The sequence below is a fragment of the Vanellus vanellus genome, assembly GCF_965231255.1.
Source record: "Vanellus vanellus genome assembly, chromosome: 1".
In the NCBI taxonomy this organism is placed as follows: domain Eukaryota; kingdom Metazoa; phylum Chordata; class Aves; order Charadriiformes; family Charadriidae; genus Vanellus; species Vanellus vanellus.
In genome coordinates, this window is record NC_138905.1 from 71,275,007 (window position 1) to 71,298,118 (window position 23,112).

The following is a 23,112-nucleotide window of genomic DNA, read 5'->3' on the forward strand; positions in this document are numbered from 1 at the left end:
TGCAAACTTCTCTCTAAAAGCTGTGCCAATATATCTTCACTCGGCGCTCCAGGATAATTGAGTCTTCTACTTCATTCAGTTCCTGGCAACTGCAACTACAGTTTTGTGATATATCTACCAGCAATGGACGTGAATCAAGATCAACAATTCATTCCACAGGAGCCACCACACAGCAGTTATATGGTAAGCATTTTCAATTAAGTATTTGAGAAGTAAAAGGCTGTTTACCTTTATCTACCTCAAATTTACACACTTGTCCCCATCTTCTACTGACATATAACTATCCCATCATGTTTGATATGAAAAAGCTCAGAGGTATTATTTTAAAAGCCCACAAAGATTAAAGGACATTGTTAAGACACTTACTGTCACACTGTTCAAACCATGTACCCTTGAAAAATGATGATGATGATGACACAAAATAAAAAAGTGCAACAGTCTCATAACATCTAATAAGGAAATAATCTGCTAAGAGTTTTTCACAATGTCTCTTGCTGGTTTCTTTTACCACCTACTCTTTCTGCCAACACATGCAATCAGTTTATTGAGTGAACTCATACAGGATGCAGAAATCACTGTTTAAAATGATCACTTCAGAATTTTCCTCAGTTGCAGTTCCTGCCTTTAATATTATGTCAAATGACTGACTTTTGTAGCATGCCGTTAAAAAAGATAAATTTAAACTTATAATGATTCACATGCAATGTAGTTTTTAAATGACAAATGTTTCAAATGGTTTCTACTTCTGTCTTTGCTGATTTTTCTAGAAGTGGACCTTCACACTACTCTAGTACGGCACCTTCAGCCACCAAACCATGTCAGCTTTTTCACACCACTCCTCTTTTCAGAGGGTACAAAGCCAAGAGCCTCCTTTGTGGGCTTTTAACCTCATGAATTTTCAAGCAGTTGGAAAGCCAACAAGGCAACCAATAGAACAAAGTCCTTCTTGTGTGCTCACGGGTGAGTAACCAAACTCGAGACCTGTAGGGTATCCTGCCAAGGGCAAACTTAACGCTGTTCTAATGCCACAAAGAATCCTACCATCACTCCTCTAACCTCCAGTGTCACCCCCAGCCATCACCCCAACCAAAACAGGAGGGAGAAAAGATTAGTTACGACTAGGGACGTTGCAGTTATTAGCCACTGTTCTTTGAGCTTTCCAGTTTGTTAACCTGCAGAAGAGGTGGTAGACGCAACCACCAGGGAGAGCAGGCTGAGGTGCGAGGGGTCCTGCACAGGACTGGGTTCTCACTGCAAACGCCGTTCTTCCAGTCTCATCAGTTGTACTGGCTTTCAAAAGAGCATTTAACAACAGGCACAGATTTACACAGCAGAACATCTCTCAGCCTCGTTGCTGCTCGTATTTTCATTGCCGGCACCGCTATCAGCAGGATGTATTCACAGCGGAGGTGGACGACCGGGAAACGGTGCAATTTGGCTGTCAAGAAACATGGCTACGTTCTGCCTCCACAGCGATTTGGCCATGGGCTAGAGAGTAGCGTATACGGCCAAGACAAATACTAGCATTTGTAGTCGGTAAGTGCAACAACGTTCAGGCATTTGTAAGTAACATCACATTTGACAGTCACAAAGCCTGTTGAAAACAGCAGGCTAAACAGGACTCCAAATCCGTTACATCAAATCTAATTTCCATTAAATCCTTGTGTCAAACAAGAATAATATTGTAAATTGCTTTTCTGCTAGCAGGGGATAAAGCTGGGGAAGCAGCGGGAGGCACAGGTCGTGAATCAAACCTATAGCACAGCTAGACGCCTGAATGACTTCTTCCTGGTACATACCTTAGCTATAGAATCACTCTTAGTTTTGCGATACATGCGTTATACATTGCTGCCTTAAAAATTAGCAGGTGGGAGATCTCTGCTCAGCAAACCATAAAAGCATTTTCTAGCTAGCCTAGTTAGTTTTAGTAGGAATAAAATCACTTTGTTCTTTAATTTTGTTGACATATACAACCAAGTGTATGTACATACACTTTCAGATTTGTATGCATAAAATATTTCCACCATGACATCACAACCAATATTTAAACAACAATTTTAACATAAAAGTTTAGAGACTTTATGCCGCCTTACCATAAAGAGCTTTTGCACTTGTCCTTGAATTCTGCTCTCTCTCTGCCTGAGTAAATGTTGGGGAACCATAGCCACTAGAAGAAAACATTTCTGGTTAACATCTGTATAGATGTATTTGCCACACAGAAACAGGCATTGAAAAAACCCCTCCCCTTAGGTAGGTCTATTCATACATACAACATTACTAACAGAGGTAATGATACTGGATATTCGTTCCACACCGTGAATACAATGAAGAGTGTTTAACTTAGGCTGGAAGCTCTTCTGAGCTATTTTTTGCTGCATTAATACAACGTCATGCACAATAGGGGTGTGGTATACGCATAGATACAACCATAACATAAGTAAAGAAAATCACTTAATAACAATCTTCAAGGTCCTTTCCAACCTAAACCATTCTATGATAATCATAGTAATAATAATAATGATGACTATGCCAAAGTCTTGGTAGGATTTGGGTTTTTTTTCCTGCATACCTGAGCGTTAATTGTTTTTAACAATTTTAACTGCTTTTCATGCAAGACTTAAAAGGACTATCCTTGCCTACAACAAATGAAAAGGCGATCCAACTTCCTTCTAGTGTAACAAGAAGAATGAGTCATATACAAACTCACTTTAAAGGGACAACAATACAAGAAACAGATGACGGCACAGATGTCCTGCTCCATGCAGGAATACATGTTCTTTGGCATCAGATTAGGTCAACTCTCATTAGCGCTGCGAATGAGCCTAGTGCCATGCTTGTGATACAGGGAGTCTCAGGCAAGGTAACGCTTTCGGGTAACAGCTGCTCGGTTCTCTTTACTGGGAAACATTTTCTCACAGATGGAAAGGGCAACCTCATCTTTTATGCATCAAAATGCACTCACTCAGAGCTAACCTTAAACATCTCAGGCATATGAAGACATCTCCGAGTAATATAACAAGTATGTTATGGCTACAGCAATTTATTTCTCTGTTCTAAATGATTCCATTCAGTAATACAGCTTTACCCTTACACTCATACAAAAATCAGTCAGACGATATCAGTCAGTTTGGTTACATGGTTTGGAATCTGCACATTCTTTTACAGAAACTGCCTTTATTTTATTCCAGTGGGGTCTAATAATTATAGCTCTATGTGAAATGAAAGCTTAAAGAAGAAAATACGCTAATTTTTGTCCATAAAAGGAAAATTGAAGGCATAACCTTACTTCATTTGAGGAAAATAACTTCCGTATCCACCAGGAGGGGTGTTTGATATATGTCCATTCATTCTTATCGTCGCTCACTGAGGGAAATGATCTGGGAAAAGAAACAACAGCGTATGAATTGAAGTCTCTTAAAAGACAAAAGTTTAATACAGATGTACTACAAACCTAATGAGAAAATTATGGTTGAAATAGGAAAGGAATTGCATCAACAAGTTCAATTGTTATTATTTGCATCGTGGTGATGCCTTAAAGATCCGGTATGGAACTTCTCCCAGTTGCAATTTGATAGTTATTGCTTCAAAATAATTTATAGTTTAGTGAATAAAGCTATTATTATTGATGCAATGGTCTTTAGGAATAGCTTTAGAAATAAAAGGCTGACTAAACAAAGAATAACATCTACTGCAGAAGTGAACAAGATGTTCTAATTGGCACAAATAGCAACTTTGATAGTCAAGCATGCTTCATTTAAACCCTCAGTTCATTTCTTTCAAATGAAACTTTTGAAATGACCTTTTGATGCATATTCTATGAAACTTATCAGCTGAATTGTTAGAAAGACGCATTATCAAAACAAAACACAATTGTTAGTACAAAAGGAAACTTGGTGAGCTATTTTGGGACTAAAATAAACCTTTCTTTTTTTTTTAAAGCAGCATTTAACATCCTGAAAGTTTGGCATGCCAAATGAAACCTCTCATATAACAGCAATACTAAAAAAAACTTGATGAAAGAGTTAAAAGAATGCCTTCTCCCGTTCATAACGTGCCCATTGAAGTTAAAATTGACTCTGGAAAGTGACTTTCATAAGCTTGTAAACAATTAACAAATCTCTATTCAAGTTTACGATGGGCAAATATTTTTTTATTTATACTTATATGAATAATATATCTTTGAATATTTCTCTACATCTCAGTCATTAACTAGGAAGAATATTTCTTTTAACTCTGCAACATAGCCAAAAGTACATCAGAAATATTTTCTACCTAATAAAAGCTCCATTTCCAAAGTAAGCACAACCTGCTTTGTTGTACTAGAGCCACCACACAACCAGCTTATCTTCTGAATCTCTAAGTCAACTTACTGCCTCACTTTTAACTGTTCTCTTCCTGCTTTAAGGAGAGGCAGCAGCTGATTGACCTACAGCACAGACCGTATTTTGTACGCACATATGTTCTGCTACTTTCCTCTTTCATGTAAAAACACAATCAAAATCAAATTCTGTTCTCAGCTCTAAAGTCTTCCATCAGTTCAAGAGATGTAGGAGCTGCTTTTGGTCTTCTATACTGAGAATCGAGTCATTTTTATACCTTTCTGAGGACCACCTAACATCTCCTACCTGAGATGTTACAACCAAGCTGTACTGATTACTTGCCAAATGCAACCATGTGCTGTTGCATTTCATGAGCACATACTCGGTAGTTTTGCTTAGTATCTCTTTTTAAAAAAAAACAAAACAAAACAAAACAAAACACAACAAAACTTTTAAATCTTTGCTTCTTGCAAAACAACTTTACTGACATACCCATATTTTACTTCCATTTCTCTTGCACATCCCCACAAAGATATCAGGAACCCAACTTGGTAGCCTGTTTGGCTGGTCTAAGCCACTTTTTATAGAGTGCAGTACTTAGTACCTGTCTCCAATAAATTACCATCCGTGCCCAGTGCTGCCCAATCCATTAGCAATTACAACCTCTGGGAGGCAGCCTGAAATTGTCCCACGACTTGAAAGGATAAAAATATTCATTTTTCACAGCAGAATTTGCCAGGTCACTGTGTACTCCTTGTTCCGTTTCAGCGACCACATGGATCAGAGCTACTCAGAGCGCTCTTCTGCAGCTCGTGCTGCCATTAAGCTCCTCAACACTTCCTATCGGCTATTAATTCTTACCGTCTGCAACCATTGCTCAATTTGCTATCCTGCTTAACAGTTCACCCTGTGATTTGTTTCCTAAGAGTGACCCGATACAAAATCTTGCACAAATTTATCTCCACTGCTTTTCAATATCCCCAGCTTCCTCTGCTCTCCATGCACACAGTTTTTAAGATAATACTTATTTAATAATTCTATTTGACACACCCTTTTATCATTTGTGATCTTTTTCATAGCCTTATTTATAACATATTCCTCAAGTATCTGCTTTAAAGTGAGATCTGGAAAAAAACCTTGGTATTAGACTCAAGATGATTTCACTCCTCTGACATCTTAATCTGACAAACACTTGGGTTATTTGTACTCCACTTAATTGTATGAAAGTGGTAAAACAGATCTTTTTAGTAGAAGGAATGTAATATCTTAGAAGTTAAAGCGTCAGTCTTTGAAGTTAGCATAACACAGTGAGTTTTAAAGCAGTAATGAAGCTGAACAACAGATTTTCACATCAGCGGAAGAAAATATGTCTGAATATGACCGAATGCCCGCTGTAAGGCATTATACCACTTCGAGTAAATATAAAAAGCTTTAAAATTACATTTTAATCAAGTGATACTGAAAATCTGAAGTCAGAAATCTTGTCTGTCCTTCAAAAAAAAAAAAAAGCAAGCAGCTTGTTCTGCCAAGTAAGCACAAAAGTTTTAGTGAGTTTTAGCCGATATGCAAACAAAACACCACTTGCTATTTGGCAGTTGAGTAAAGCCAATGATATTTCCTGTCCCTCATGCAATTTTCCACTGTGAAAAAGAAATGCAAAGCTTCTGAAATGCCAAGACAACTACTTTGACATAACAATTTCAAACAGCTATCTGATGTTTCTATCGCTTGGTTCAAGAAAGCTCCCAAATACAAATACGAACAAACCCTTTACAATCATTATTTATAATCAGTCCTCAATATTTATAACAGCATCAAAAAGCTGCTCCTAATTCCCCAAAATTATCAGGCAATTTCATTTCTTTCAACCTAAACGTTTCCGAAAAAGCGTTTTTAAAACAACACTTTAAATTTTTTATTAAGGGCATGATGGAGAGAAGGGGAAAAACATAAAAGGATAACACAATGTGCAGTGCTTCGCTTATAATTTATTCACTTGTACAGCTTTCTCTGCTGTATTTCTCATCTCACATGCTCTTTCATCTCTTACAACCAGTCCCGTAGCAAAAGTCAACCCGTGCACACTGCGCACAGCCATTGTCATCCAGGAGTCTATTAATAAACTCCACTTCCTCTTTAATTTTCCCTTTCACCTCAGCCCAGCAGTTCACAGCAACATACGCTGGTGTCCTAGACTTTAAGATAAACATCCGTCAAAATTAACTGTCTGATCCTTCTTTAAGTAGGCCCAAAGCATCAACAGTTTACTTGTGAATATGCCCAAGAATGGTCATGTCTTTTTCAGGATCCTGCAAAGATATCACACCTACTCGGAACAAGAAATTAAATTTAAAAGCAGAAAAACTAAACAAGGATTTAAGAAAAAAATAAGGAGGAAAAAAATTTGCTAACATAATAAGAAATAAGACAATAAATATTAAAATATTTATCTTTAAATATATTAAAATAATATACTATTAAAACCAGTATAAAAAGTTGTAATTAAGAAATTCCTAAAAACAAATAAGTACTAAATTCTCTTCCTACAGCATCAGAGACTGAGCAAAAAGAAATCCACCTAGGACTTCACTGCTGCCATCAGCTTTATTTTTGAAGGGACTCTAGCATATTGATAGTAATATAAATGACGAGAGTTTGTAGCAGACAAACCGTTTCTGAGACAGATTTACTTTGGTTCTTCAGTAGTCAACAGCTATGAGTGGTCTAATCCCAAACGTGGGGAGTACTGTACCGGTATACCAGAGCACTACATTGGTCATAAATATTCTTTTAAAAAGATGCCCAAATGGTAAAATACTCTTCGCCTTCCCCAACTTGTAGCCCAGCAGCCTAATGAAAGCAATACCATCTGCGTGCAACAACAAGCTGACACATCAACAACTCACACGCTCTGCCATTTAATTTCCTAGTAGGAGTTTGAAGGCAACAAAATCCCTCAATTTATTAAAAAAAAAAAAAAATCCCTTTTCTAGAAGGGCAGGGCTACGTCATTAAAGAAAATGAGATATTCCAGAGACCTGTGCTCTTTTCCACTGAATCAGTCGGTCCCACCCAGTGACAGATCACAATATCAAACGGAAAAAAAAAAAAAAAAAGAGAAACAGCTTAAAGCTGTGGATATTTTAGCAATGACGGAGGGGGAAGGGTTAAGGAGAGGAGGATGTAGGGGAAGGAATAGGAAAGCCAAGAACTGCTGGAACAATAATTATCTACCGATTAAGAAAATGTTATTAGTAACAACTCATTGTTATTATATGCCCCCAAAACCCCCAAGAATTCTTCCCCAGCCAGATAGCAGGCACAGGCTGTAACTCCAGCCTAAACAAAACCAAGGGACTATTACAAGGTAACACTTATCTGTAGCGAATCTGACATTGTAGCAATGTCTGAAAAGGACATGCTTTCTCCACCCTTTCCCTTTTAAAAATATTATGGAACAGCAAAAACAACAATAAAAGTCAGATGTATCCATGCTACACCGTAACTCACTACGCATTCAGTAAAAACGCCTCTTACTGCTATTCCACAGTACTCGGTACTGCTGTTCTACCAAATGTAGAAAAACTAACTTGCCGCACCACTTAGTATTTTTCATCTGTTTCTTCTTGAACCTCACCCTGTTCACCCACACGCACCTTCCTTCAAACCTGCGTTACTCTCTCATGCTAAATTTTTGAACAGTTATTACTTTTAATGCCCTTGGTTCTCCGTGCTGAGGTAGTTTCTTTAGTTATTCCTTATGTTCTTGTATTTTGGTGTCGTGTCCTCTTGTGTCTCGTTTGCTGTTGCGACCCAACGCTCTCCTATTTCTATCTTCACTCCAGCCACGGATTTTACAAATGGGAAACTCCTTATAGAAGTACATCTCATGGAGTTAGATGAAATATTGCCGCTGCCCTCTGCTTCGGAATTTGCTTCAGACAACAACCACTCGCAAACTAGAGTTCTGCTGGCCGTTCAACATCTTGCCTCCAGATAAACACCAGGATGCACACGGATGCATAAGTAAGCATTCCTTCGGCAATGATCACTGGGGATTTTCCATCCTTGGTACATTGATATCGGAATGTCTCCGAGACAAACTGCTACCGGTTGGGCTGACAGCAGAATTGTACTGTAATGTTTTCCGTTTTCCATTAAGGGGATCGGAGCATCCAAAGGATGGTCAAAAAGATGACGGCAAAAATCACGCAGAAAATGGAAAGCTAAACCCTACAAGTGATGCAGCTTCAAGACAAAGCATTTGGACTTCATTCACCACCGCTCTGGCTGTTGGCCCCTTTGCCTCTTTGAAGCCACTCTTTATTCATGATGGGGTGGGGGTGGGCGAAGGTTTCGGGGAAAGGAATAGGTACTCCCGTGTCCAAGTGTCAGGACTTCAAGCAAACATGTTAAGTACAATAGCCACAATAAAACCATTTGAAAAAGCTGTTACGTTCAGGTCTTCTCTGGATTCAGAGCAGTTGTCCAGCATGGCCATTAACATTATTTACACTGCATCTTAGTTCACACAAATCTGCATTGAGTTGCATCCTGTGTTTAGATTTTAGCACATCCTCAAACAACCCTTCTGGTGGATGCAACGTGAGCTACATGGGGCTCCTGCTGAAGAAACGTGGGGTGGGGAGGAAAGGAGTGGACATGTGCCCCTCTCCCCCCCTGAATTTCACTCTTCATAGAAAGTTGAATTGAAACATTTCAAGAAAGTGATGATTGTGACAGACAAATGAATAGGGCTCTGGGCAGGTGAAAGACAACACCGCACAACAGGGGACACATCACTGCCCAGGAGGAGGGATCTGTAAGTGTATTCACCCCCACCTCCACAGAACAGTGCAGCAGATGAGCTCAATCAACACTGCTTTTTCCAATTTCAAAACGTGTTTTGATTTTCATTGACACTTTCCAATTATTTTTTTTTTTCCTCAGTCCTTCAGTAGAAGGAGTAAGGTGAATTCATCAGGAGCATCCCTTTTAGCAGGAGGGATAGGACAAATTCATCAAGAAAATTTGATGACATAAATATCAATCAAAGTAGGAGACTCAATAAGTTAACACAAGACCAGTCTTCAGAGCAAGAACTTAGCTAAAAGAGAAGTTTTCTGTAGGGAAAGCTAATGAGATAAAAAGTGTCCTTCAACTCTTCTTTTTCCTACTATGATATTTTCCAGTGATTCACTGTTAAGGAAATATCCCAACAATACAATTAAGATAGGTGTTTGGTTGTTTTTTTTTTTTTTTTTTGAGAAAGGGGAGAAATATAAACACAGAGAGGAGGAATTGAATGAATAAACTTCAGACAGATCCTGTTCATAGATTTAGTTCTTTTTATTGCCACACTAATAAAGAACCTGCTTGAAAACAGGTTCCTATTCTGGCATGGCAACCTATTTCCATTCATTTCGCTCAGGTCTGGGCCACGATTTATAATTAACTGTATTGAAAGAAAATAAAACAGCTTTACCAATATAAAAGCTTCAAAGACTTAAAATCCCTATTGTAACAAAGGCACGTTAATAAATATGCCAGCACTAAAGCCACCACTCACTGCTATTTTTAATTAGAGAATTAACCACCTCATCTAAAGCAAGATCAGGATAATTACACAGACCTTACAGAAAGTATCTGCACAGCTGAAAGACCAGTATTTTGTATAAAAGAAGAAAAAAAAAAAAAAAAAAAAAAAAACACAAAACAACCCAAAACCCCAAACAAAAAAACCTCCACACATACAGAATAACAGTCTAAAGAGGAAGGTATCTATGGCACGTGAAGGAATTTGTGGAAGGAGGCAGAAAAAGGGGATTATAACATACCATATGAATCAGTGTCTCTGGCAAGTGTACCTCAAGTATTTGAAGAGGATCAAAGAAGAAATCCTTCCAGTGGAAGAGGTCGTGGATTTAGAGAGTCTCTGCCATACTGCAAGGAGAGCTTACTTTGGCACCTCATCTACAACATCCAGGAATAGCGCTGTGCACCCATATGGACTCACAGAAAGGACACTGCGAAAACATGTCCCACAGGACAAGCCCCAGCACCATCACTAACTTCTCCCTTCCAGTGTTCGATGAACAGCTATAAGACAGTTGCAAGAGAAAGCTAAGAACTAAAATTCTATTCGAGTTTAATATTTATTGAAATTCAGAGCAGTGGTTCTCAGTTCGTAGTTGACTTTGAAGCAATGTTTTTTATTCAGTTCTGAGGAAGGACCCAGATGACTGGAAAGTGTCTACTTTATTTTTTCCCCCAAGTACAGTAGTGACCTAGCAAAAGATACTATTTTTACTCACAAATCCTAATCCCAACATAGCTGCAACAGCACACTCAAAAGCTCCACTTGAAGAGAGATGTACAATAATTTGTCCTGGTTTGGATTTTTGGTGGTTTGGGGTTTTGCTTTTTTAATAATAAAAAAACCAAACAGACAAAACAACAACAACAAAAAAACAAACAACAAAACAAAACAAACAAACCAAAACCTAACACAAAACAAAAACAAAAAATGACTTGGAAACACTGACTGGTGAATGCAGCTGACCTAGCACAGATGCCACAGTTTTATTTCTGTTCTTCACACTCTGATTTTTTTTTTCATTACTTGCTTTTATTCCTTGGTACATCATACTTCAAATGGCATCATTAGATTTCAAGAGATGGCACTCCAGACACTGATTTGAAAGTCATCTTGCAGTGTACAACCAACAACCCACCTATTTGACTTTAGAAATGAGAACTTACAAATAATATTATAATATTAGTGTGCATGTTTAGATGGGCCAGAAGAAAACTCAGCAAGAAATAGCATGCAAAAGGTTGCTTCTTTCCAGATGCCACATGAGCATGCTTCCCACCACCGTGAAAACACCACATGACAAAAAGATCCTGAAATTTGGACATACTTTTCCCTTTCACATTGAGAACAGGCTGTGAGTGTAGCTGATGAAATATTTCTGAACAGTTTCTTGTACTGAAGTGGTTGTGAAAATGTGAAGAAATGATAAAACTTACTGTAGTGGTACCGCAAGTCTATCAAAATGAATAAGACAATGTCTTTAGATGCTGTCTGTTGTTTTAGATAAAGTTTTCCTCTCAGTCTGGCCAAAAAATTAGTGAACTCCCACCACAGTTAAAACACTGCTTGGTGCTGCAAGTTGACCAAATGAAACTGGCTTAACCACTTATCCTCAATCTATTTCAAGCTTAAGAGCTGTGTCATGACACACTGACATTATTAAAATTGGTGTGGCAAAGTCCATAACAAAAGCTGAAACGAAACTATATAATGACACACTCTAACCAGACCAATAAAATTAACATGGAGGAGGAGTAGGAAAAAGGACAGGAACACTCATCAATGCCTCTCTAATTTAGTTTAATAGAACTGTGGCAAGACCTAATTCTTGTTTTCACAAATTTACTTTCTTCAGTTTTAGTGAAGCTGCCGCATCAGCTTTTATGCTGTTGGCTTTGTAGCCATACACCAACGCTGCAGTTATCGCAGTCTCAGACACGGCAATAGATGACTCCCATTGCAAGGCTTTCCCACTGCTGCCTACCTAAACTTTCACTCTAGCCTATTCTTTTTAAAATACACAGAATAAATCAGGACAAAGGCCCATTTCCATTGAAATCCACTATCTAGTTACTTAGAAGAACCAATGTCTAGGTTAGTAGTAGGTTACAATCTTGAATTAAACAAGACAAAAGCATTGAATAGGAGCAACATCCATTGGTTTCCTACTTATCTTAGATACTCAAGCTCCATACTATTGTGGATGACCCTTTGATGGTATCCTTTGATGATATGGACTCCTGATGGTATCCTTTGATGATATGGACTCCGCGTCATTTATGAACTCTTGATCTCTTCCACCAATAAAGTGCTCCAAATGGCAATTCACATAAGCCTGAAAAGCCTCAAACTTTAGTATGGGAAGGTTTCAGACTCTGTATCTTACTGTAAGATTTACATCTGGTATAATGTTAAAAAAAAAAAAAAAAAAAAAAAAAAAAGGCACTTTCCATGAAGATCAGTGGATCTCTTTCACTGAGGGCTATGTTTAATGAAGGTGAACAAACATCTAAGATTTAAGATTTATTGATCAGGCCATAGCAAAGTAGCAATACTGAGCTGAAAGGTAAGCTCACAGTGGAGTTCAATAGCAAAATTTAATAAATAAGCACATGCTATTCTAATAATGCTGATTAACTCCTCAAACTTCCCTATTAGGAAAGGTCTAAATCAAATAATATGCAAACAAGGCAGCAAATGAAGATTCACAAGGCTGATATGCAAAAGCTTATGTCTTTAGGTAACATGATTTAAAACAAACACCACCATCACAAATTTTTGGAATTAAACAAGATCTTAATGTTAGAAAAGTTAGTAGAGTGTTCGTATTCTCAGAAATAATCTAAAATATTCCCCTAATATTTTTCAATGTACTTGAAACATCATGCACGCATGAAAGTATTAAATTAACAAGTGATACCTGGAAAGTCTTTTAAATAATTCCAAACCTAGTCAGTATGTCTCCTAAAAGGGACCAGGTTTTCACTTGCCACACACACATAAAACACATTGGAAGTAAGATTTGTCCTCAAAGCTCTGTAGTTATGAAGCTGTAGCGTATAGCAGCAACGCTGCCAATACCTGTGAGTCAAATCTGTGCCCTACGTCGGCATGGAGGTTTGACTCTGAAGCTGGTTTATAGACGCTAACAACAGAAAACTCTATGTTATCTTTAAAAGTTACCCTGTGTTACAGCATTCATATTTGTTTCAAACTCAGGGGACTAAGAAGATTACTTTGTATTTAATCTATGCAGGAAAATGTTGCTCCTGAAGGTTGGTATCTAATTTGCCATCCAATCACTGAATTGATCGCTACCTCTTGGTATTTTTTATTAATAGTAGGAGGTATTGAGAGAAGGGGCCAAGATACAGTGTCTGTACAGTAAGGTAACAACAAAACCAAAACCATAGGGACTCTGGAAATAAGGCAGAAGAGATAAAAGGCAGAAAAAAAAATCAAAATTAATTTTTAAAGATAATTGGAACACATGTTGCACTATAAGCTACTGTGACACCTAGAACCAGCATTCACTGACTTTTAGAAATGCTGTTTAGTTTTCCCATCTATGAAAGAAAGAACCCCATCACTCAGGCGTGCTATGTGAACCAATTGAGATATTCAATTTTTTACTGTCAAAAATACAATGATTTTGTTGTCACTGGAAAATATGCACTGAAAAAAAATAAATACGCTTTTCAAGGGAACATTACGTTTTCTTTATTCCCCCCTTCTACTTGAAATACCTCCTTGACACCAATCAAGTAATCTAAAAATCATTTCCCACCCCACAGCAGAGAGGAGTAACGTAGAGCTATGAGAAGAGACGTGCGACTGGCTCACTTGTACAGAACTGTGATGTCAAACGGCCAGTCCCTCTACATCATACAGCCCTTCCCTGATGTTTTTCCTTCTGAACCATGAACAATAAACTTCAAGGACAACTTCCCCTCACCTAGGGTTAAAAGCAGGCATATGACTGCGCAGTAAGATGCATGTCCTTGAACGCAGCCTACGCAGTTCTCAGCACTTTCAGACACGCAGTAACTCACCTGCATCCAAACATCAGCTGGAGATGCTTGTTTGAGTCACCAAAAATCTTGAGCATCAATTTTTGTTTGCATTAATGCGCACATAACCCAAAGAGACTATATTGCAATTCAGCGAATAAACAAAAGACATTATCTTAAACATCTCAGCATAATTGATCGGTCCACATTGGGGCTACAATTATTCAGCACAAAGGAATTCAAGTGTAAAAGAACTTACTGAACTGAGGTCACAGCTGAACAAAGTCACACCCGGCCCCGGTATTAACAGTGCACTTCTGTAACTCGGCATTTGTTTCGTGGAAGAAAATAGACTGAACACTAACAGATTCCACAATTTGTGGGGAGGGAAATTAATTTAAACTTTTGGCATTCGTGTCTCCGATTTTCTAGTTTCAATTATTTATGTTTCTCTGTACAGATACAATTTTCTCCTCCATTCATCTGGGCCAAGCCCTTCCTCTATATGCATTACAATAATGGAAACATATATTCAACTAATGTCAAATTTTTGAGGTTTGTTTTTGTTTTTAAAAAATTACCAGATCAAATGCAGAAATGTGATTTTTTTTTTCCAAATCAATTAAAAAATTCACATTTCCAAAAGCAGTCTCTGATGTGAGTTACAGGATTGACTTTTAGAATTAAACGCATACACTTTTTAAAATTTCAATACCCTTATAACATATACTAGGTTTCCAGCAAACATCCACTGATTAAAGATGACAAAATTAGAAGCCATTATAAAAGAAAAACTATAATCAGTGCAAAATGCTTTTGGCTCCAACCACCTCTAACTGCGGAGTTTGAATTTTCAAACAGCACAAGAAAATTTTGTCAGGGATTTGTCATTGCTGGTTACCAAGCCAAATTTAACAAGCTATCACTAGAAAGGGATTCTGAAATACTGCAACCAGGTATTTTATTGCAATTTGCTAATTCACTGAATTGAAAACATTTTTCTGAGGCACTTCAAATGTCATTTTTTTTTTAAACTGATGTCAGATAGGTTCCCAATAGAAACCCCAGTCTGGGACAGGAGCCCAACATACCCTGCTCCCAGGAAACCTCAGAGAAGCTCTATTTTTTGGGAAGTTCCCACAGGCTTTGAAGGAAGCTAACTTTAAAAAAAAATCTTCCAGAATATGGATTTACTGTTCTCCATTAAGTTCTTTTATTAGAAATAAGCATGTGTGAAATAAGCACAGGTGGGAAAGTGGAGTGCAGAAAGGGAAGGAGCTAAAAAAGCCATACGTGGTAATGCTTTTGGATCTTTTCCTGCTTGGAGGGGTGAGGTTGGGGAAATCTGAGCGCACCATTCATTTCCATGCATTTCAAGAATTGTTCTAGAGCTGATTCTAGTGATCTTAACATGATGTAAGAAATAGTAATCTAAAATCTTTTTCAGAAAGATGGTTACCCTCCTACAGAGCTAAAAGAACTAAATCTCTTTACCTTTCAAGATGGGTCACTACTTTATGGGGGTCTTGCATAAATGACAGTCACTGGAGATACTATACGTTGATTGGAGTTTTCTTTGTTGTCTTCCTCACCCTCCCATCCCCCCTGAAGAGCATATTTGGACCACTCTAATACAGTTCTAATACATGATACTAAAGAAAACTGTGAGGCTTCACAGGATGCTCAACTTTCAATAGCAATACTCCCACAAAGTAGGTTACACCTTCAGTTGCAATAAGGATTACCCATGGAGATAGTCTTTAAAGCACTGAATGCTATTTTCCGTAAGGCCCTTATCCTCCTTGTTACACCCATGTGGCTAGAAAACATGTAGAGCCCTGCAGGAGATGCTACAGAGAAGGCATCCACTGAAAAATTTTGAAAGACCAAGGCCTATATAAATAGAGCTTTCTCCCACATCGTAGGCAACTAAGAAATACTGTTTATTATAAAACTTCACCAGCTTCTCGCCAATGATTAAATTTTGTTTACAGAGTTCTGAGTTGCCTATACTGTTATACATTTTCTATTTGAAGAGATTGAGAAGGATAATTTTTCCTTTTCCAGAAGGCACACTAGATAAACTTTAAACTCATATCCAGTTTCAAAGGGAAAATATTTGTCCTACACAAAGCCTCCATTCAGAGTCCCTGTTTTTACTACAGTAAGAAAAATAGCTGTACCCTAGATAATTTGTTCATATATGCCAATAAAAGCACATTGGATTACAGCCAGCACTTCTAGCAAGCACCCAAAGACTTCTGAAATCCTATGAAAAGTAGAACTCTTTTTTTCTCTACTTATCCTTTTTCTGTTTGCCATTCCCAGTACTTATTACTTGTTTCCATTACATTTGTCTTTATATTACTGTGAGAAGCAAATAAAAGAGGAAAATAAGACTAAGGAATAAAAGCAAAGCTTTTAAAGAAACTCTTTTATGAAAAAAAAAAAAAAAGCTTTCAGATATCTTTATACAATGTTTAAAATGTTAGGCACGTACCCTTTTGAACTTCCCTCTAATTAAAAATTATAAAAGAGACTAAAGTATATTCATGTTTTAGAGGTATAAAGAATTAAGAAACATACTGACATAGATACTTAGGTACCTATGCTTTCATGCAGGACTCTGATCAAGATGCTTGCTGCTTACCCTAGGGCAGGGCTGTGGCAGAGCCAGGGTATAAAAGAACCTGGAGAAAATTCTTGGGAAGTTATTCAGATCATAGCAGGATTTACCATGCATATATGCTTCCCCAAACCCCAATGTTTTTCTAAATAGTCTCCCAAACAATCACAGAAAATGGGGCTGAAGAGGAAAGAAGTCATCTCGCATTCTTAAGGCAGGAAGCAACTGTGCCAACGTACTTCCCAACCTCTTCCTTGGGCCACTAGTAAGAGAGGCTAAAAACCAACCCTGGGAAAACCCAGGGACTCATTAGCCTTACTCTGAAAAAGTTTTTCTCAAGAAATAATCTAAATCCTTGTTGCATTTTAAACTCATTTGATACCTCTTCTATCCACAGCGCACCCAACAAATAAGCTAGGTTCTTAATTTTAGAAAAAGAAAAAAATAGTAATGACAACATGCATCCAATCAGTGTTAAAATAGGCTTATAACAATATCCTGTCTCTTAGTCTTGTTTGATAAAGAATAGTTGGCTTACTGTGACCTCCTCTCCCTTTTATAACTTATCCCTTATATCAACACTGTGATAGGCCTACAAGGATGTCATCTCATACGTATCATCTCATATGTTTTTCCAGCTAAGCAATCCAAAGTAAGCAGACGTCAACTTCTATTTTCCCATGGGAGCCCACAAGGCAAATTTCAGGGGGAACAGTATTACAGTTACTTCATCTATATATTATCTTTTATTATCTCAGTGTTTTTCTAAACTGTATCCCCTTGCTTCTTCAACTTTGCGTAACCTCTTCTTTTTCCTGATATTGTTTAATTCAGCCTTATGCTTTTCTCCTCCTTTTCCTTTTGTCATGCGCATCTATAGCAGATTCTCTGAAACAAAGAAATTAAAGAAAAAAGAATCCAACTGCAGCCCCAACATTAGTTCCTGATGTTGTTGAAAGCCTTTAAGACAGGGAATCAGTTTGCCATCCGTGTTGTGACTCTCAGTTGTACAACTGTGTTATAAACATTGTCTTTCCCAATGGAGGTGGAAAAAGTATTAGAAGTGGGTTTTTTTGCAAATGGATGTGGTCATTTACAATTCCCACCTATTGCATTAAGCTTTCTGAAAACTCACAATCATTCACAGATAGATTTAGGTGAAACGGCAAAAGCAATTATGGCTGTAATTGCCTATGCTCTCTTTCTGCCTTTACCAGGATACAAAAACGTGACATAAAAATCTCAACTTCTCTCTGGGAGACAGAGTTTGAAATCCAGTGCAGAAGAGTGAGCTGCAACTTGCAGGGACTCAAGTTATGGCCCAAATAAGATTTAGCACAGGGATAAGGCAGTTTACTGGGACAGCAGGAGGGCCGTCAGATGCTGCATCTTTGCCCCTCCAAAAAGAGCTTAAATAGTCCCCAGGTTACCCACACTTGGGTCACATTCTAAAAATTTTCACCACAAACCAAGGAGGTAGCTCTTAAGAGACTCCCTACCTCAAACTGGTACTTCGCAAAAAGCCTGAAGAACAGGGGCCTGCTCTCATGTTCTTCTGCCACTTTCTTATGCTCTCAGAAACAGACCTAAATGGCTTTTTAAATCTTCTGTTCTGTCCAGACTTGCCTTTACCCCAACACCAGCTATCCATACATTACTTCTCTGATGTGCTAACCCAGTTTTATTGCAAAGAGAGGCCACAACACCATGGGAAGCCTCCACGGAGCACCATTAGCAGCGCAGGCCAGTGAGGATTTTTTTTTTTATCAGAGGTGCCATGTCTCCTGCTCCTGCAGTCCGCAGCTGGACACTCTGTGCCAGACAGCAACAGTGAGGGCCTGGTGTTACTGCATCTCCTCCGGCCTGGTCTGAAATACTACATTTGTCCCCACTTCCACAAGCAAGTCGGAGAGATGCAGCCTACTGCTCGAGTAAGACAAGGCTCCCCAGTCCGTGTGTCGATCGCCCACCCCACAGCAAAATGGCACCGGGGCTTCAGCTGCTCAGGCAAAGCAAGGACTGGGGTGAGGGCAGACCTTCACTCAAACCTCAAGCTGGTATTTCAGCAGCAACCTGCCCTGTATCGCACTCAGCACACTGTTCAGCCCTACAAAGATGCTTGTGTAAATACCCAAGTAACAGCTTGTGATGGTCTGTAAAAGCCTCTCTCCTCCAAGGCAGAGCTGCCCCACCACCCAGCACCACGCTCCTCTTTGCCTGACCTCCCTTGCTATGGTTGAAAGACCCAGGGCCCCCAGGCAGCCGCCCCAGACTGGGCCTGGCTGTGTGTCCCACAGAGCCATCTTCTCCAGAAACCACCCTACAGGCCACCCACCTCACCCAGCCCGGGGACGTCGCGGCTGTTTCCCTCGTCAGCAAAGCCATTAATTGGGATGCTGCATTGCGTGGCGGGAACGGAGAGTTCACCGAATCATTTGCTGCCCATGCGTAACAAGGTCAATACTCTTAGCCAAAGGCGTCGGCACAATTAATATCTAGCCAAGCTGGCCAAGCCAACTACCTTCGTGCACTTTGTCGAAGGCAAAACAGCATGGCTGGAGTCCAGAGCGCTGAAGGTGACATTTAGGCAAAACACATATCCAAAAAAAATTTGCTTCCTTTGCCATTATTCAGCTTTGTGACTCAGTTCTTCCGAGTATATGTAAATCTCAGCCAGTGCCAGCCTTTCCGGTGATGTTAACGGGAGATATACGCACCCATTTTTCTCTAAATGAAGGCAGAAAAATGGAATGAGATTGCTGCTCTAATCAGATTAGGTGAAGTGTTACAGAAGTTAGAAAGGGAGAAAGCCGTTGGATTCAGCCCTTTTCCTGCTACAAGATGGTTATCCTGGGCACAAGCTTTCCACTTTTACTGCTGGAGCAGCACCTCGAGTGTCTTACACCTAAAGGAAAAAAAATGCAGATGAGACACAGAAGAGCCCTTCTGCCAGCAGAAACGTAGCGCTGAGAGCACAACTGTGCTGCCCTTCCCCTCCTGCCCACGCACCCCTGCCACGCTTGCACGGCATGCTTGCTCCAGCCACCCAGGAGTTTTTCTTGTAGCTTAGGAGGGGCCCTCGGTTTGGATCCTCACACCTGGCTGAAGGAAAGGTATACTGGGTTTCAGCTGACAGCCTTGAGTCTTGCTAGAACCCACGTTCACTTGGAGAAAATACCGAGAACTTATTATCCAGGGATGGAGAGAAAGCTCACACTCTTAGGCTCAAATAAAGGTACTTGCAGCCAACAGTCTCAAACCCCCTTATTGTTTCAGGAAGATCAAGCCCTGGTGCCCCCATCTTCCTCATTGCCTCTTTTTCCAGTGAAGAACGTGTATAGCTTAGCTTAGAAAAACTCCCCCAAATATTTGTATGTTTCTGCAAGGAACATGTTAGAAAATCATAGATTTTCAGGAGGGAGGGGATCCACTATTCTACAAACAGGGAAATCCCAACAGATGTCCCAACATCTTTTCCTGCTGCCCAGATTGATTGGCGAGCACTGGGGGCTCCTGTGTAGTCCACTCCTGCCAAGTTTTAGTATGGCTTAGCAGATGGCTACTTCTCACCGTGCACAGGGCTTTCCCCTCCCCAGCACGGAATGGTTTCACGTCAGCGAGAAGCAGAGGCATCGGTTTGCCAGGCTTCACAAGTAGCTCCCTTCACATCTGCACCATCAACAGCGTGGTCCTGCTCTCTTCCTCAGGCTTGGTGTGATCTGGAAGCTCAAGAGATGCTAAACATCCACTTTCCTTTTAATCATGAGCAGAAGGGGCATCGCAGCCCTAATGCACACGATCAGACAGCTCTGGCACATGACGAGATGGACAAAGCGCTCTGGTAACACAAAACCAGAAAGCAGCAATGGGTCTCCTTCAAAATTTCAGGCATACATTGCACACAGCGTCCTCATTCCCAGTAATGAAGTCTAACACATTTAATGCGGCAGATGACACTTGCTTTGAATGGTTAACAAACAAGTCTTTAACCACCGTAAATTGTCCTTAGTACATAAGATCGTAAAATGGCTCTAATGAGGGAGGAGAAGATACTCTCTTGGACTTGCTCTTGAAAGGGAAATATGTAAATGTCATGTCATGCAATTTGCACTTGCCTAATATTAGGCTGATCTTATCTAATGTTCCTCTCCTCATGTTTTAGTGCACTCCAAGGGGATATTATCCAAGCGGAAAATACACATGCTGCAGAAAACTAGCCACATGCAATATAAAAACTAATGCCAAACTGTCCACAAACACTTTTCCAGAGCTGATTTCCAAAACTGTCCAAGCGGAGGCAAGGAAAGGAAGAAATCTCTCACTCCTGACTCACGCCATTGGCCTGAACGGGGGGTGGTGGTTCGTTACTCAGAAATGGCATTTGGACACCCCCCTCCCCAGGAGCAGAGTGCTGCAGCGCGGGGGAGGAAGCATCCACAGCTCCAGATTTGTGGAAGAGAAAATATTACACAAAACTTGAGGAACCTGGGATATATTTAAAGCCATAAGAACAACAAAGGAAACTGTAAGCAGCATAATGATTTTTTGTTAATGTTCTAATTATCTAGAGAACTGTATCTCTACAATATAATATATTTTGTCCACTGTCCACATCCCACAGAGTTTGAGTCATCTGTGTCACTCTCTTCCAAGTTTACAAATAAAGCCAGGGGGAAAACCTTGCTTCCACTTTATTTTTCATTCTTTTTTTTTTTTTTAATCCCTGTTAAATTTTAATCCCTGTCTTGTTGCACACAGAAAACAGGCCCTTGACATGTGATTGCTAACACAAGAAATACTCAGAGCAACAGTTCAATACTTAAAATCAAATTACAAAAGCAGAGAAAAAAAAAAGTCCACAGGGTTACCAAAATTCTTGGAAACTGTTAGAAGATGGATATGACATTTAAGAACGATTTAGAAGTGGGATGCAAGGGGTAAAGTCACGACAGTGTACTGAGTTTGAGCCTGCCTGGACAGTGAAATAGTTATTCAGCACAGATAGTCATTACAAGTCAACTATGAGATAGGCTCACTGACAGGAGGAATTAGAAGAGAAAGAAAATTCTAAAAGAAAAAGAGCATTATGGGATGCAAACCAGTCTCTCTGCAAATGAAAGCTACAGTTTTCCAATTTCTCTTCCTTTCCAGAAAGCTTTAGGGGCAGGACGTGAAAGAACCATAGATCAGTCAGTTGCTCAGCTTCCATTTGTCTTTTTTAAATACCGATTTTGAAAAAGATTCCAATTTCACGAGAATCAAGGCACTCATATGCACAGAGATGATTCTAAGAAGAAAAATATCGCGTGAGTAATATTTGTGTGCGCAGTAGTGCAGTCAGCTGGACACTTTTGTCATCTTTAACACTCACTTCCAAATGCCTCAGTAAATAATTTATTTCACTACAATATGCTCCCAGGATTAAATCCCACACTGTGCAATTTGAGCATTGCTGGTCACAGATCAGGCTGCTCAGAACTCCCAAAATATTAGTCTTGCCTGATTAAAAAACCTAAACCAGGAGAGACGATCGGCACTCTTTTAACACTCCAAACTTAAAACCAAAGTTTTAGAAAGGAAATTTACTTTTCTCAGAAATTTACAACCCTGCATCTTCACCTCCCACATCTCCTCCCCATCCTCTTTGGATATGAAGGAAAAAAAAAAAAAAAAATCATCTCAATTGCCAATATCAGGTTGGTCAAGAACAAAACTCAGATAGATGCTTGAACTTCACAGTTCTGATAGACTTTCAGAATAAAGTCAGGAATCAATGAGCTTGAGAGCTTGCTCCTACTTTAAATTGTTAGGCCAAGTTGGACCTGAAGCTTGGCTGTTCTGCAGTTGTATCAGGGTTGGGTTTTTTTGACTGTGCCCAGTGCTTACTGTATCATGTACGTAAAAACGGTATGCATAGCATTTAATTTTTATTTGTTTGTTTTGACCACCTCACATAACCACAGTCTGTGGGAAAGGAATTAGAAGTTAACTGTTACAAGATTTCAACTAGAAATGGTCTGGGTTGAGTGAGGGTTCTACAGAGGTAAAGCTTAATTATTTACAGTTTAGTTCCCGAGAGACTAGGTCCCAAGGTCATTTATTACCAAGAATGACTATAAATCACTAGTTTCTATTTTTGTAGTGCAATCACCAGCACTCGGTAAGAGCTATAAGGTGAGCAGGAAGAGTTATTTACTTTTAAGTAACACCATGGGACAGACTTTATGAGAAAGAAAAATGACGCAGGATAAATGTATCTGCTGAAAGAGGGGAGATATGTTCCAAAACAAGAATTGACATAAGGGGTCAGCCACTTCTCTCTTCAAATGAGAGAGCTTACTCAGGACATGCCAGCAGCTCTGCGAGCGAACCGTGAAAGCGAAAGCTCTCTGGAGCAGCAGGAGCTGACGCTGGAGCCCAGGCTGGGGAAGCGGGAGCCACTCCGCTAACCCCTGTGCCCGCAGGACACACCACGCGCTGGTGTCAGAGAGCCTGCCAACACCACACGGATCGCACGGTCAGTCGGATGACCCTGGCTGTGAACCCGTGTAGCCAACCCCA

At 39.5% G+C, this 23,112-nt stretch overlaps 1 protein-coding gene across 3 annotated transcripts in view; it reads right to left on the minus strand.

The window, feature by feature from the left end:
- EPS8 (EGFR pathway substrate 8, signaling adaptor) overlaps positions 1 to 23,112 on the minus strand; it is a 103,677-nt gene that overhangs the window by 51,453 nt on the left and 29,112 nt on the right. For all 3 annotated transcript variants that reach the window (XM_082498343.1, XM_082498344.1, XM_082498345.1), the window contains exons 2-3: positions 3,287 to 3,377; positions 2,094 to 2,167 (exon numbers count right to left, since the gene is read on the minus strand). In XM_082498343.1, the coding sequence (XP_082354469.1) occupies positions 2,094 to 2,167; positions 3,287 to 3,348 (136 nt within the window). In that variant the 5' untranslated portion in view covers positions 3,349 to 3,377. The remainder of the gene's footprint in view (positions 1 to 2,093; positions 2,168 to 3,286; positions 3,378 to 23,112) is intronic.